The sequence below is a fragment of the Salvelinus alpinus genome, chromosome 23 (assembly GCF_045679555.1).
Source record: "Salvelinus alpinus chromosome 23, SLU_Salpinus.1, whole genome shotgun sequence".
Lineage (NCBI taxonomy): Eukaryota > Metazoa > Chordata > Actinopteri > Salmoniformes > Salmonidae > Salvelinus > Salvelinus alpinus.
The window spans coordinates 20409966-20425233 of record NC_092108.1 but is presented as its reverse complement, the minus strand read 5'-3'; the positions used below and the strand labels follow the sequence as shown (position 1 = coordinate 20425233).

Below are 15268 nucleotides of genomic sequence, written 5' to 3'. Positions count from 1 at the left end.
CCTGTTCCCTCCTCTATGGTCCTGTTTCCTCCTCTATGGTCCTGTTTCCTCCTCTATGGTCCTGTTTCCTCCTCTATGGTCCTGTTCCCTCCTCTATGGTCCTGTTTCCTCCTCTATGGTCCTGTTCCCTCCTCTATGGTCCTGTTCCCTCCTCTATGGTCCTGTTCCCTCCTCTATGGTCTTGTTTCCTCCTCTATGGTCCTGTTCCCTCCTCTATGGTGCTGTTCCCTCCTCTATGGTCCTGTTCCCTCCTCTATGGTCCTGTTTCCTCCTCTATGGTCCTGTTTCCTCCTCTATGGTCCTGTTCCCTCCTCTATGGTCTTGTTTCCTCCTCTATGGTCCTGTTCCCTCCTCTATGGTCCTGTTTCCTCCTCTATGGTCCTGTTTCCTCCTCTATGGTCTTGTTTCCTCCTCTATGGTCCTGTTTCCTCTTCTATGGTCCTGTTTCCTCCTCTGTGGTCCTGTTCCCTCCTCTATGGTCCTGTTTCCTCCTCTATGGTCCTGTTTCCTCCTCTATGGTCTTGTTTCCTCCTCTATGGTCCTGTTTCCTCCTCTATGGTCCTGTTTCCTCCTCTATGGTCCTGTTTCCTCCTCTATGGTCCTGTTTCCTCCTCTATGGTCCTGTTCCCTCCTCTATGGTCCTGTTTCCTCCTCTATGGTCCTGTTCCCTCCTCTATGGTCCTGTTCCCTCCTCTATGGTCTTGTTTCCTCCTCTATGGTCCTGTTCCCTCCTCTATGGTCCTGTTCCCTCCTCTATGGTCCTGTTCCCTCCTCTATGGTCCTGTTTCCTCCTCTATGGTCCTGTTTCCTCCTCTATGGTCTTGTTTCCTCCTCTATGGTCCTGTTCCCTCCTCTATGGTCCTGTTTCCTCCTCTATGGTCCTGTTTCCTCCTCTATGGTCTTGTTTCCTCCTCTATGGTCCTGTTTCCTCCTCTATGGTCCTGTTTCCTCCTCTGTGGTCCTGTTCCCTCCTCTATGGTCCTGTTTCCTCCTCTATGGTCCTGTTCCCTCCTCTATGGTCCTGTTTCCTCCTCTATGGTCCTGTTCCCTCCTCTATGGTCCTGTTTCCTCCTCTATGGTCCTGTTCCCTCCTCCATGGTCCTGTTTCCTCCTCTATGGTCCTGTTTCCTCCTCTATGGTCCTGTTTCCTCCTCTATGGTCCTGTTTCCTCCTATATGGCATGCAGCCCACTGTGTGAGCCAGGGCACCCTTGACCCTTTGCCCAAGTGTGTGTGTGTGTGTGTGTGTGTGTGTGTGTGTGTGTGTGTGTGTGTGTGTGTGTGTGTGTGTGTGTGTGTGTGTGTGTGTGTGTGTGTGTGTGTGTGTGTGTGTGTGTGTGTGTGTGTGTGTGTGTGTGTGTGTGTGTGTGTGTGTGCGCGCGTGCGCGTGTGGGTATTTCAGATCCTCCTCTATGTCTCACCTGGCTGACCTGGCTTGCAGCATTACTCTGCTTGCTGCTCTGCTTGCTGCTCTGCTGTGCACTATGGAGGAGAGACAGAGAGAAACAGAGAGAGACAGTAGAGAGACAGTAGAGAGATAGCAGAGAGACAGAGAGAGACAGCAGAGAAACAAAGAGAGACAGCAGAAAGACAGAGAGGGGCAGAGAGCGACAGCAGAGAGACAGACAGCAGAGAGACAGCAAAGAGACAGAAAGAGACAGCAGAGAGACAGCAGAGACAGACAGCAGAGAGACAGAAAGAGACAGCAGAGAGACAGCAGAGAGACAGCAGAGAGACGGCAGAGAGACAGAAAGACACAGCAGAGAGATGGCAGAGAGACAGAAAGAGACAGAAAGAGACAGCCGAGAGACAGAGAGACACAGCAGACAGATAGCAGAGAGACAGAAAGAGACAGCAGAGAGACAGAGAGACACATCAGACAGAGAGACACAGCAGACAGACGGCAGAGAGACAGCAGAGAGACAGAAAGAGACAGAAAGAGACAGCCGAGAGACAGAGAGACACAGCAGACAGACAGCAGAGAGACAGAAAGAGACAGCAGAGAGACAGAGAGACACATCAGACAGAGAGACACAGCAGACAGACAGCAGAGAGACAGAAAGAGACAGCAGAGCGACAGAGAGAGACAGCAGAGAGACAGCAAAGAAATAGAGAAAGAGATAGAGACAGCAGAGAGACAGAGAGAGAGATAGGAGGTTAGCACAGGAGAAAGGGAAACAGACAAGAGAGGGAGAGGTCTGTTAAAGTATTGTCTGCAGGTATTCAGTATCCGTTTCGAACGCTCACACCCCTACCCCCATCTCCACTATGTAATGAAAACAGCAGGCCATTAAAGGCAGTTCTAGTCAGTCATTTACTTAGCAAAGCCTATGAAGTCCTCATGGTTAGTGTTGATGTACGAGAGCTGGACATCGATCAGCAGCAACACCTGAAATTGGAGACAGAAAGATATGGTCAACAATACATGCAGGCAATTACAGTGTAGTATTACTAGCCCCTGGGTCAATAATTATACTATAATCATGTGTATTTGTACTGTGTGTGTGTGTGTGTGTGTGTGTGTGTGTGTGTGTGTGTGTGTGTGTGTGTGTGTGTGTGTGTGTGTGTGTGTGTGTGTGTGTGTGTGTGTGTGTGTGTGTGTGTGTGCGTGCGTGTGTGCGTGCGTACGTGCGTGCGTGCGTGCGTGCGTGCGTGCGTGTGTGCGTGCGTGCGTGTGTGTGTGTGAGAGAGAAAGATACGTATTTTACCTGGTCCTTGGCCCTACTCTCTCTGTCTCTGATATGTGAGGTCACAATTCTCTCGGTTTCCTCACGCAGTCTGGGGAAGCAATCCAGCTAAAAACACACACACACACACACAAACAGATACACATACCACGCAACCTGTTACAGTGCATCCTAGGAAATAATATAATTTAAAATATGTTTTTGAAAGGAATGACAGCGTACATCATAATGAGGATTGACTAAACTAAAAGGTTACCTTGTTAGTACACTGGCGCACGGTGTTGATCAGCTCCTGAATGACCATGTCCACACACTTGATACATGGCTCCTTGATCTTGACTATCTGCTTCTTCACGATGGCCTCAAATGCCATGTCTGGAGTGAACAGGCCAGTCCTGCAGCGCACAGAGAGAGAGAGAGAGAGAAAGAGAGAGAGAGAAAAGAGAGATAAAATAGAACAGTCAATAAAGCAGTTGTGTGTGGGAGGAAAAAGAGGATAGGAGCTAAGCTAAGGATCCTGGGACTAAACACCTCCCTCTGCAACTGGATCCTGGACTTCCTAACGGGCCGCCCCCAGGTGGTGAGGGTAGGTAGCAACACATCTGCCACGCTGATCCTCAACACTGGAGCCCCCCAGGGGTGCGTGCTCAGTCCCCTCCTGTACTCCCTGTTCACCCACGACTGCATGGCCAGGCACGACTCCAACACCATCATTAAATTTGCAGACGACACAACAGTGGTACGCCTGATCACCGACAACGACGAGACAGCCTATAGGGAGGAGGTCAGAGACCTGGCCGGGTGGTGCCAGAATAACAACCTCTCCCTCAACGTAACCAAGACTATGGAGATGATTGTGGACTACAGGAAAAGGAGGACCGAGCACGCCCCCATTCTCATCGACGGGGCTGTAGTGGAGCAGGTTGAGAGCTTCAAGTTCTTTGGTGTCCACATCACCAACAAATTAGAATGGTCCAAACACACCAAGACAGTCGTGAAGAGGGCCGACAAAGCCTATTCCCCCTCAGGAAACTAAAAAGACTTGGCATGGATCCTGAGATCCTCAAAAGGTTCTACAGCTGCAACATCGAGAGCATCCTGACTGGTTGCGTCACTGCCTGGTACGGCAATTGCTCGGCCTCCGACTGCAAGGCACTATAGAGGGTAGTGCGTACGGCCCAGTACATCACTGGGGCTAAGCTGCCTGCCATCCAGGACCTCTACACCAGGCGGTGTCAGAGGAAGGCCCTAAAAATTGTCAAAGACCCCAGCCACCCCAGTCATAGACTGTTCTCTCGACTACCGCATGGCAAGCGGTAACGGTGTGCCAGGTCTAGGACAAAAAGGCTTCTCAACAGTTTTTACCCCCAAGCCATAAGACTCCTGAACAGGTAATCAAATGGCTACCCGGACTATTTGCATTGTGTCCCACCACCCGCCAACCCCCAACCACCAGCCCCTCTTTTACGCTGCTGCTACTCTCTGTTTACCATCTATGCATAGTCGCTTTAACTATACATTCATGTACATACTACCTCAATTGGCCCGACCAACCAGTGCTCCCGCACATTGGCTAACCGGGCTATCTGCATTGTGTCCCACCACCCGCCAAACCATCTTTTACACTACTGCTACTCTCTGTTCATCATATATGCATAGTCACTTTAACCATATCTACATGTACATACTACCTCAATCAGCCTGACTAACTGGTGTCTGTATATAGCCTCGCTACTTTTATAGCCTCGCTATTGTATATAGCCTCGCTACTGTTTTCCACTGTCTTTTTACTGTTGTTTTTATTTCTTTACTTACCTATTGTTCACCTAATACCTTTTTTGCACTATTGGTTAGAGCCTGTAAGTAAGCATTTCACTGTAAGGTCTATACCTGTTGTATTCGGCGCACATGACAAATACATTTTGATTTGATTTGAGAGTGAGAGGTGGAGGTGGTATGAGAGTGAGAGTTGGAGGTGGTATGAGAGTGAGAGGTGTAGGTGGTATGAGAGTGAGAGGTGTAGGTGGTATGAGAGTGAGATGTGGAGGTGGTATGAGAGTGAGAGGTGGAGGTGGTATGAGAGTGAGAGGTGGAGGTGGTATGAGAGTGAGAGGTGGAGGTGGTATGAGAGTGAGAGGTGGAGGTGGAGGTGGTATGAGAGTGAGAGGTGGAGGTGGTATGAGAGTGAGAGGTGTAGGTGGTATGAGAGTGAGAGTTGGAGGTGGTATGAGAGTGAGAGGTGGAGGTGGTATGAGAGTGAGAGGTGGAGGTGGTATGAGAGTGAGAGGTGGAGGTGGAGGTGGTATGAGAGTGAGAGGTGGAGGTGGTATGAGAGTGAGAGGTGGAGGTGGTATGAGAGTGAGAGGTGGAGGTGGTATGAGAGTGAGAGGTGGAGGTGGTATGAGAGTGAGAGGTGGAGGTGGAGGTGGTATGAGAGTGAGAGTTGGAGGTGGAGGTGGTATGAGAGTGAGAGGTGGAGGTGGAGGTGGCATGAGAGTGAGAGGTGGAGGTGGAGGTGGTATGAGAGTGAGAGGTGGAGGTGGCATGAGAGTGAGAGGTGGAGGTGGTATGAGAGTGAGAGGTAGGGGTGGTATGAGAGTGAGAGGTGGAGATGGTATGAGAGTGAGAGGTGTAGGTGGTATGAGAGTGAGAGGTGGAGGTGGAGGTGGTATGAGAGTGAGAGGTGGAGGTGGTATGAGAGTGAGAGGTGTATGTGGTATGATAGTGAGAGGTGGAGGTGGTATGAGAGTGAGAGGTGGAGGTGGAGGTGGTATGAGAGTGAGAGGTGTAGGTGGTATGAGAGTGAGAGGTGTAGGTGGTATGAGAGTGAGAGGTGTAGGTGGTATGAGAGTGAGAGGTGGAGGTGGTATGAGAGTGAGAGGTGGAGGTGGTATGAGAGTGAGAGGTGGAGGTGGCATGAGAGTGAGAGGTGGAGGTGGTATGAGAGTGAGAGTTGGAGGTGGTATGAGAGTGAGAGGTGGAGGTGGAGGTGGTATGAGAGTGAGAGGTGTAGGTGGTATGAGAGTGAGAGGTGGAGGTGGAGGTGGTATGAGAGTGAGAGGTGGAGGTGGTATGAGAGTGAGAGGTGGAGGTGGAGGTGGTATGAGAGTGAGAGTTGGAGGTGGAGGTGGTATGAGAGTGAGAGGTGGAGGTGGCATGAGAGTGAGAGGTGGAGGTGGTATGAGAGTGAGAGGTGGAGGTGGTATGAGAGTGAGAGGTGGAGGTGGAGGTGGGATGAGAGTGAGAGGTGGAGGTGGTATGAGAGTGAGAGGTGGAGGTGGTATGAGAGTGAGAGGTGGAGGTGGTATGAGAGTGAGAGGTGGAGGTGGTATGAGAGTGAGAGGTGGAGGTGGAGGTGGTATGAGAGTGAGAGTTGGAGGTGGAGGTGGTATGAGAGTGAGAGGTGGAGGTGGAGGTGGCATGAGAGTGAGAGGTGGAGGTGGAGGTGGTATGAGAGTGAGAGGTGGAGGTGGCATGAGAGTGAGAGGTGGAGGTGGTATGAGAGTGAGAGGTAGGGGTGGTATGAGAGTGAGAGGTGGAGATGGTATGAGAGTGAGAGGTGTAGGTGGTATGAGAGTGAGAGGTGGAGGTGGAGGTGGTATGAGAGTGAGAGGTGGAGGTGGTATGAGAGTGAGAGGTGTATGTGGTATGATAGTGAGAGGTGGAGGTGGTATGAGAGTGAGAGGTGGAGGTGGAGGTGGTATGAGAGTGAGAGGTGTAGGTGGTATGAGAGTGAGAGGTGTAGGTGGTATGAGAGTGAGAGGTGTAGGTGGTATGAGAGTGAGAGGTGGAGGTGGTATGAGAGTGAGAGGTGGAGGTGGTATGAGAGTGAGAGGTGGAGGTGGCATGAGAGTGAGAGGTGGAGGTGGTATGAGAGTGAGAGTTGGAGGTGGTATGAGAGTGAGAGGTGGAGGTGGAGGTGGTATGAGAGTGAGAGGTGTAGGTGGTATGAGAGTGAGAGGTGGAGGTGGTATGAGAGTGAGAGGTGGAGGTGGTATGAGAGTGAGAGGTGGAGGTGGAGGTGGTATGAGAGTGAGAGTTGGAGGTGGAGGTGGTATGAGAGTGAGAGGTGGAGGTGGTATGAGAGTGAGAGGTGGAGGTGGTATGAGAGTGAGAGGTGGAGGTGGCATGAGAGTGAGAGGTGGAGGTGGTATGAGAGTGAGAGGTAGGGGTGGTATGAGAGTGAGAGGTGGAGATGGTATGAGAGTGAGAGGTGTAGGTGGTATGAGAGTGAGAGGTGGAGGTGGAGGTGGTATGAGAGTGAGAGGTGGAGGTGGTATGAGAGTGAGAGGTGGAGGTGGTATGAGAGTGAGAGGTGGAGGTGGAGGTGGTATGAGAGTGAGAGTTGGAGGTGGAGGTGGTATGAGAGTGAGAGGTGGAGGTGGCATGAGAGTGAGAGGTGGAGGTGGAGGTGGTATGAGAGTGAGAGGTGGAGGTGGCATGAGAGTGAGAGGTGGAGGTGGTATGAGAGTGAGAGGTAGGGGTGGTATGAGAGTGAGAGGTGGAGGTGGTATGAGAGTGAGAGGTGTAGGTGGTATGAGAGTGAGAGGTGGAGGTGGAGGTGGTATGAGAGTGAGAGGTGGAGGTGGTATGAGAGTGAGAGGTGTAGGTGGTATGATAGTGAGAGGTGGAGGTGGTATGAGAGTGAGAGGTGGAGGTGGAGGTGGTATGAGAGTGAGAGGTGTAGGTGGTATGAGAGTGAGAGGTGGAGGTGGTATGAGAGTGAGAGGTGTAGGTGGTATGAGAGTGAGAGGTGTAGGTGGTATGAGAGTGAGAGGCTGAGGTGGTATGAGAGTGAGAGGTGGAGGTGGCATGAGAGTGAGAGGTGGAGGTGGTATGAGAGTGAGAGTTGGAGGTGGAGGTGGTATGAGAGTGAGAGGTGGAGGTGGAGGTGGTATGAGAGTGAGAGGTGGAGGTGGTATGAGAGTGAGAGGTGTAGGTGGTATGAGAGTGAGAGGTGGAGGTGGAGGTGGTATGAGAGTGAGAGGTGGTATGAGAGTGGAGGTGGAGGTGGTATGAGAGTGAGAGGTGGAGGTGGTATGAGAGTGAGAGGTGGAGGTGGTATGAGAGTGAGAGGTGGAGGTGGAGGTGGTATGAGAGTGAGAGGTGGAGGTGGTATGAGAGTGAGAGGTATAGGTGGTATGATAGTGAGAGGTGGAGCTGGTATGAGAGTGAGAGGTGGAGGTGGAGGTGGTATGAGAGTGAGAGGTGTAGGTGGTATGAGAGTGAGAGGTGTAGGTGGTATGAGAGTGAGAGGTGTAGGTGGTATGAGAGTGAGAGGTGTAGGTGGTATGAGAGTGAGAGGTGGAGGTGGTATGAGAGTGAGAGGTGGAGGTGGTATGCGAGTGAGAGGTGGAGGTGGTATGAGAGTGAGAGGTGGAGGTGGTATGAGAGTGAGAGGTGGAGGTGGTATGAGAGTGAGAGGTGTAGGTGGTATGAGAGTGAGAGGTGGAGGTGGAGGTGGTGTGAGAGTGAGAGGTGTAGGTGGTATGAGGGTGAGAGGTGGAGGTGGTATGAGAGTGAGAGGTGGAGGTGGTATGAGAGTGAGAGGTGGTATGAGAGTGAGATGTGGAGGTGGTATGAGAGTGAGAGGTGTAGGTGGTATGAGAGTGAGAGGTGGAGGTGGTATGAGAGTGAGAGGTGTAGGTGGTATGAGAGTGAGAGGTGGAGGTGGTATGAGAGTGAGAGGTGTAGGTGGTATGAGAGTGAGAGGTGTAGGTGGTATGAGAGTGAGAGGTGGAGGTGGTATGAGAGTGAGAGGTGTAGGTGGTATGAGAGTGAGAGGTGGAGGTGGTATGAGAGTGAGAGGTGTAGGTGGTATGAGAGTGAGAGGTGGAGGTGGTATGAGAGTGAGAGGTGTAGGTGGTATGAGAGTGAGAGGTGTAGGTGGTATGAGAGTGAGAGGTGGAGGTGGTATGAGAGTGAGAGGTGGAGGTGGTATGAGAGTGAGAGGTGGAGGTGGTATGAGAGTGAGAGGTGTAGGTGGAGGTGGTATGAGAGTGAGAGGTGGAGGTGGTATGAGAGTGAGAGGTGTAGGTGGTATGAGAGTGAGAGGTGGAGGTGGTATGAGAGTGAGAGGTGGAGGTGGAGATGGTATGAGAGTGAGAGGTGGAGGTGGTATGAGAGTGGTAATCAGTAATAATATAAAATAAACACCCACCTGATACCATGAATGTTCTTGATGGCGTAGCTGATCTCTCGCCGCATCTCCTTGTCATCACATTCCATCTGACAGAGAGAGAAAGAGAGATTGAGAATGAGATTGACAGACTGTTTTTCAGCCTAGCACCCCAGGAAACAAGATATGCATCAGCCAGCTATCTAACCTTGACCAGTTCGAAAGGGAATCTCTCGTGGAAGATACGGTTGATCTTGGCTCCACCAGAGAGCTCTACGGTATCCACCTGGTCCCCAGAGCCCTCGATGCGCTTCTCAAAGTCCACAGAGAACTGCTGCACCATCCTACACACACAATTTAAATTGGAATTTCAGTTGATTTACTGAATATACTGAATCAAAACGCAATTGACCCAAACCCTGATTGTGAGTGTGAAACTCACTGCAGCAGTTGCTTGGTCTTACGTCCCGGGTCATCAGGGCGGTATCCCCGGTACTCCTCTGCCTCCTTATCCAGAGACAGAAGCTGGGTCTGCAGCTTGCTACGGAACGCCGGCAGCGTGTCGCGGATGTGGTTGGTCAATTGCTATGGCAACACAACACAAAAATGACCCTAAATATAATGTCGCTAAGCAAGCCTCTTATGCTGGTTAGCAAGGATGTAATAACCTGTAGGAGAGACTCAGTTACTGTTCATAACCTGGTCAGTCTGCAGTCTGTCAGTTAGCCTACCTGGTTGAGGACTTTCTGTAGGCACGGGGTGCCCATCTTTTCGGCCATGTGTCTGTAGGCTGGGTGAGTGAGGAAGAACTTCCTCTCAGCAGCCATAGCCATCTTGATGTCTTTCTTCCCATCAATGTCCTTCTGACTGCGGTTCACCACTCCAATATAACCTGGCAACACACACAGATGGACAGGGTGAAACCACTCCAATATAACCTGGCAACACACACAGATGGACAGGGTGAAACCACTCCAATAGAACCTGGCAACACACACAGATGGACAGGGTGAAACCACTCCAATATAACCTGGCAACACACACAGATGGACAGGGTGAAACCACTCCAATAGAACCTGGCAACACACACAGATGGACAGGGTGAAACCACTCCAATAGAACCTGGCAACACACACAGATGGACAGGGTGAAACCACTCCAATAGAACCTGGCAACACACACAGATGGACAGATGGACAGGGTGAAACTACTCCAATAGAACCTGGCAACACACACAGATGGACAGATGGACAGGGTGAAACCACTCCAATAGAACCTGGCAACACACACAGATGGACAGGGTGAAACCACTCCAATAGAACCTGGCAACACACACAGATGGACAGATGGACAGGGTGAAACCACTCCAATAGAACCTGGCAACACACACAGATGGACAGGGTGTGAAGCTTGTTGGTGCTTGCTTCTTTGCGCAAATCATTTCACTGCTGCAGTTTGATATTATTTATTCCCTTTTATTTATGAAAATAAGCTGATACTGGCCTTTATTATTTACGATTCACTTCTGATATTTTAGCTTCATTAAATTGAGTTATATTAGGGTGTTTCTATTCCAAGAAACACGAAAATACATTTTACAGTAGCCTGTATATTGCCTACCCAAAACATCCATTAATACATTTGAAGCAATTAAAAAAAAAATACATAACCTAATGTTAGACAGTCGAATATAAACTATATAAACTGTGGGTGGGGTAGGCTAAATAATTACAACCAAATAGACCTAATTAAAACAATAGTGATAAAGGAAATGAGAAATGCTAGGCAGAGCATGCCCAGAGCTTGTGGCTGAGCAGTACCAGAGTAAAATTGGAGCGGGAGAGATGGGCGACAACCTTTTTTTATCTGCTTGAATTACGCTCTGCTCCTCGCTCCACACTCACCCACTTACAGGATCTGGCATTCAGAAGCAGCCCTACTTCAGGCTATCAAAGAACTGTCCATTAATAATCATATCAATGGATGGAATCAGTGAATGAATGGCTGCAGCAACCATTAAACGGTCTGACAAGCTGCATAACAAATGATGCCTAATTAGACTAAATAACAATTAAGTAGTTCAAATGAGATAATACGTTGTTCAAACGACTTAGCATCTCATTTTAACAACTTAGTATCTCGTTTGAATTACTTAGTATAAAAAAGTATTATATTTTTTACTAAGTCGTTCAAACAAAATAATAAGTCATTTGAAAAAGACAGTAAGTCGTTCAAACAAGATAATCCAAGAGTCTACGTTATTTATTTTTTTGCCTTGGGCTTCAGGGCTTCCACACAGATGGGCAGTGTGAAACCACTCCAATAGAACCTGGCAACACACACAGATGGACAGGGTGAAACCACTCCAATAGAACCTGGCAACACACACAGATGGACAGGGTGAAACCACTCCAATATAACCTGGCAACACACACAGATGGACAGGGTGAAACCACTCCAATAGAACCTGGCAACACACACAGATGGACAGATGGACAGGGTGAAACCACTCCAATCCATCCTGGCAGCAAACACAGACAGACGGGATGATGGAAAAGACATGACTGAGATACAATAAAATGGGACCAAAATGTAAGGCGAGTGCGGAGGATAAAACAGAAAAGCTGATACCAAAGATGACTGAAGTAGATCGGTGGATATAGAGATGGAGAAAGAGGGACAAAGAAAGAGAGAGATTGGTAGAATGACAGAGAAAGAGTGAGTAAGAGACAGACAGAGAGAAAGAGATGTCCCACCTCTCCTTAGGGGCAGCAGCTTGTTCTCCAGGACTTCCCTGGCGTCTGTTCCCTCATCCATCAGATCCAGCTTGGTGATCACTCCTATGGTCCGCTGGCCTGGGGTCAAAGGTCAAAGGGTAAGGGGCAAAGGCAGAAGTCAGTCACAACACAAAGACCACGTTCATGGCTGACTTCATTGCAGATACCTGCGAGATCTCTCAACGTCTGGATAGGTGTTTAAAATATCAGCTAACCCCATAATGTGATATAGCAATATGATCAACATCTTACCCTGGGGGTCAACGTCTTTGGCCAGTTTGAGGGCGTCTGAGTTGGCCAGGTCAGAGTTGGCCGGGGTGACAGCCAGGATGAGACAGCTCTCCCTGCAGATGAACTGCATGATCATGTCTCTGATCTGCTGCTCAATGTCCACTGGCTGGTCCCCCACGGGCACCTTGGTGATGCCTGGCAGGTCAATCATTGTCAGGTTCAGCACTGCAGGCAGGGGGGAAAGGAGAGAGGAGGACACATCTTATAGTGAATATTAATGAACACACAGTAGGGAAGGAGAGCACAGAGATATATATGAGAGGGAGAGAGAGAGATAAAAGAGGGGGAGGGAGAGAGAGTAAGAGAGAGAAAGAGGGTGGATGAGGGGTTAGGTATATGTACCATGTGGGGAGTAGACGCGCAGGTTGATGGGGACGGGAGATATGCCCTTATTGGCCCCAGTAATGCGGTCAGTCTCCGCCTCAATCTCCTGGCGAACCTCATCGAAGTCAGTGAATTTCTTCCCTTTGCAGTGTAAGAACTCTGCCCATTCTGTGAAGAAAGATGCAGATAGGTATGTGTGTGTGTGTCTGTGTGTGTGTGTGTGTGTGTGAGCGTGCGTGCGAGCGCGTGTGTTACCTGCATTGGCACTGATGAGCTGCAGAACAAGGGGCCTGCGGGTGACGATCCCAGAGCCTCGGGGCAGGAAGTCCCTGCAGACAGACAACCAATCAAGACAACAACACAAAGAAACAGCTAAGGCTGTGATGATTATGGACATTTGGGAAACTATTATTTATCACGCAAATAGCCTCGGTTATTATAATAATTGTCATTTTTGTTTAAAAATGTTTTAAGCTGGTAACGCATCATAATGCATATTTGGAAATGAGCTACAACATCACTAATGAATACAAATACAACATACCTAATGAAAACAAATACAACATACCTAATGAAAACAACTACAACATACCTAATGAATACAAAATACAACATACCTAATGAATACAAATACAACATACCTAATGAATACAACTACAACATCACTAATGAATACAAATACAACATACCTAATGAAAACAACTACAACATACCTAATGAATACAAAACACAACATACCTAATGAATACAAAATACAACATACCTAATGAATACAAAACACAACATACCTAATGAATACAAAATACAACATACCTAATGAATACAAATACAACATACCTAATGAATACAACTACAACATCACTAATGAATACAAATACAACATACCTAATGAAAACAACTACAACATACCTAATGAATACAACTACAACATACCTAATGAATACCACTACAACATACCTAATGAATACAACACACAACATCCCTAATGAATACAAAACACAACATACCTAATGAATACAAAACACAACATACCTAATGAATACAACAACAACATACCTAATGAATACAAATACAACATACCTAATGAATACCACTACAACATACCTAATGAATACAAAACACAACATACCTAATGAATACAACAACAACATACCTAATGAATACAAATACAACATACCTAATGAATACAACTACAACATACCTAATGAATACAACTACAGCATACCTAATGATTACAACTACAATCTCCCTAATCAATACATCTACAACCTTCCTAATGAATACAACTACAACATACCTAATGAATACAAATACAACATACCTAATGAATACAACTACAGCATACCTAATGAATACAACTACAACATACCTAATGAAAACAACTACAACATACCTAATGAATACAACTACAACATAACTAATGAATACAAAATACAACATACCTAATGAATACAACTACAACATCCCTAATGAATACCACTACAACATACCTAATGAATACAAAACACAACATACCTAATGAATACAACTACGTCATACCTAATGAATACAACTACAGCATACCTAATGATTACAACTACGTCATACCTAATGATTACAACGACAACATACCTAATGAATACAACTACAGCATACCTAATGAATACAACTACAACATACCTAATGAATACAAATACAACATCCCTAATGAATACAACTACAACATACCTAATGAATACAACTACGTCATACCTAATGAATACAACTACAACATACCTACTTCTAAAATTAATATTAAGATGATTATGACAATAATGTTTTTTGTTCACAATTATTGTCCATAATTGTTGGTTACATGATTATACTATAATTGTGCCAACCCTAGAGACAGCCAATTTGGACAGTTACACAGAGGGACAGACAATCAGGACAGTTACACAGAGGGACAGACAATCAGGACAGTTACACAGAGGGACAGACAATCAGGACAGTTACACAGAGGGACAGACAATCAGGACAGTTACACAGAGGGACAGACAATCAGGACAGTTACACAGAGGGACAGACAATCAGGACAGTTACACAGAGGGACAGACAATCAGGACAGTTACACAGAGGGACAGAAAATCAGGAAAGTTACAAAGAGAGGAGGTGAGTTTAAATGTAACCTTGTGAATGTGACAAAAAGATGGTGTCTGGCTATGGGAGACTAGGTTGAAGGTGACACTACTGGTGATTGTGTTGCATTATGGGAGACTGAGGCCTTGTGAACCCTTGGCCAACCACCAACAGACACTAACTGCCATGATGTAAAGTCTCACACCTACTGAACACACACAACCAACCAGATAACGTAGAATGAATTAAACCACACAGAGGAAGAGATTTGATAATATCAACAGAAAAACATTTTCATCTGAAAATGTCATCAGGCTCTTTGGTAAATCCAACTGATTATACAGTCCAGTTTACCCTCTGAACCACCTGAACAGTCCCTGATTCGCTTAGCTGATGCTGATGAAATAAAGTAGTTCATGCACAAGAGGTCAACATGAACAGCATGCAAAGCAGCAGGTAGCAGAGCACTCATTTAAAGTCTTTTTTATCGCTTTGGTGCCATTTTCACAAGTATGTGGTTCATTTTCATAACTCTTTGTACAAAACTCAAAACAGATCATCAAAAAGGCAGTTGTTTCAAAACTCTAACCACATTTTCAATTGAATAAGTACAACACACAAAAGCATAGTCTTTTTTCCACGGAACTTAATTAGTGTTTCATCTAAAACTACATGTTTAGCATTGCAACTTAATTAGTGTTTCATCTAAAACTACATGTTTAGCATTGCAATTCAGTGCCTTCGGAAAGTGTTCAGACCCCTTTACTTTTTCCACAAACAAGATTCTCTGGTCTGATGAAACCAAGATTGAACTCTTTGGCCTGAATGCCAAGAGTCATGTCTGTAGGAAACCTGGCACCATCCCTACGGTGAAGCATGGTGGTCGCAGCATCATGATGTGGGGATGTTTTTCAGCGGCAGGGACTGGAAGACTAGTCAGGATCGAGGGAAAGATGAACGGAACAAAGTACAGAG

General features: G+C 47.2%; 1 protein-coding gene across 2 annotated transcripts in view; it reads right to left on the bottom strand.

Moving 5' to 3' along the window:
- Positions 1-15268, bottom strand: part of LOC139550519 (dynamin-3-like) — a 40634-nt gene that overhangs the window by 19751 nt on the left and 5615 nt on the right. The window contains exons 3-14 of one of the 2 annotated variants that reach the window (XM_071361456.1): positions 12452-12525; positions 12215-12364; positions 11834-12037; positions 11561-11659; positions 9536-9696; positions 9247-9389; positions 9013-9148; positions 8847-8914; positions 2943-3081; positions 2708-2794; positions 2318-2388; positions 1421-1481 (exon numbers count right to left, since the gene is read on the bottom strand). In XM_071361456.1, coding sequence (XP_071217557.1) covers positions 1421-1481; positions 2318-2388; positions 2708-2794; positions 2943-3081; positions 8847-8914; positions 9013-9148; positions 9247-9389; positions 9536-9696; positions 11561-11659; positions 11834-12037; positions 12215-12364; positions 12452-12525 — 1393 coding nt within the window. Of the gene's footprint in view, positions 1-1420; positions 1482-2317; positions 2389-2707; positions 2795-2942; positions 3082-8846; positions 8915-9012; positions 9149-9246; positions 9390-9535; positions 9697-11560; positions 11660-11833; positions 12038-12214; positions 12526-15268 lie in introns of both variants that reach the window. The other variant, XM_071361455.1, reaches the window with a different exon arrangement.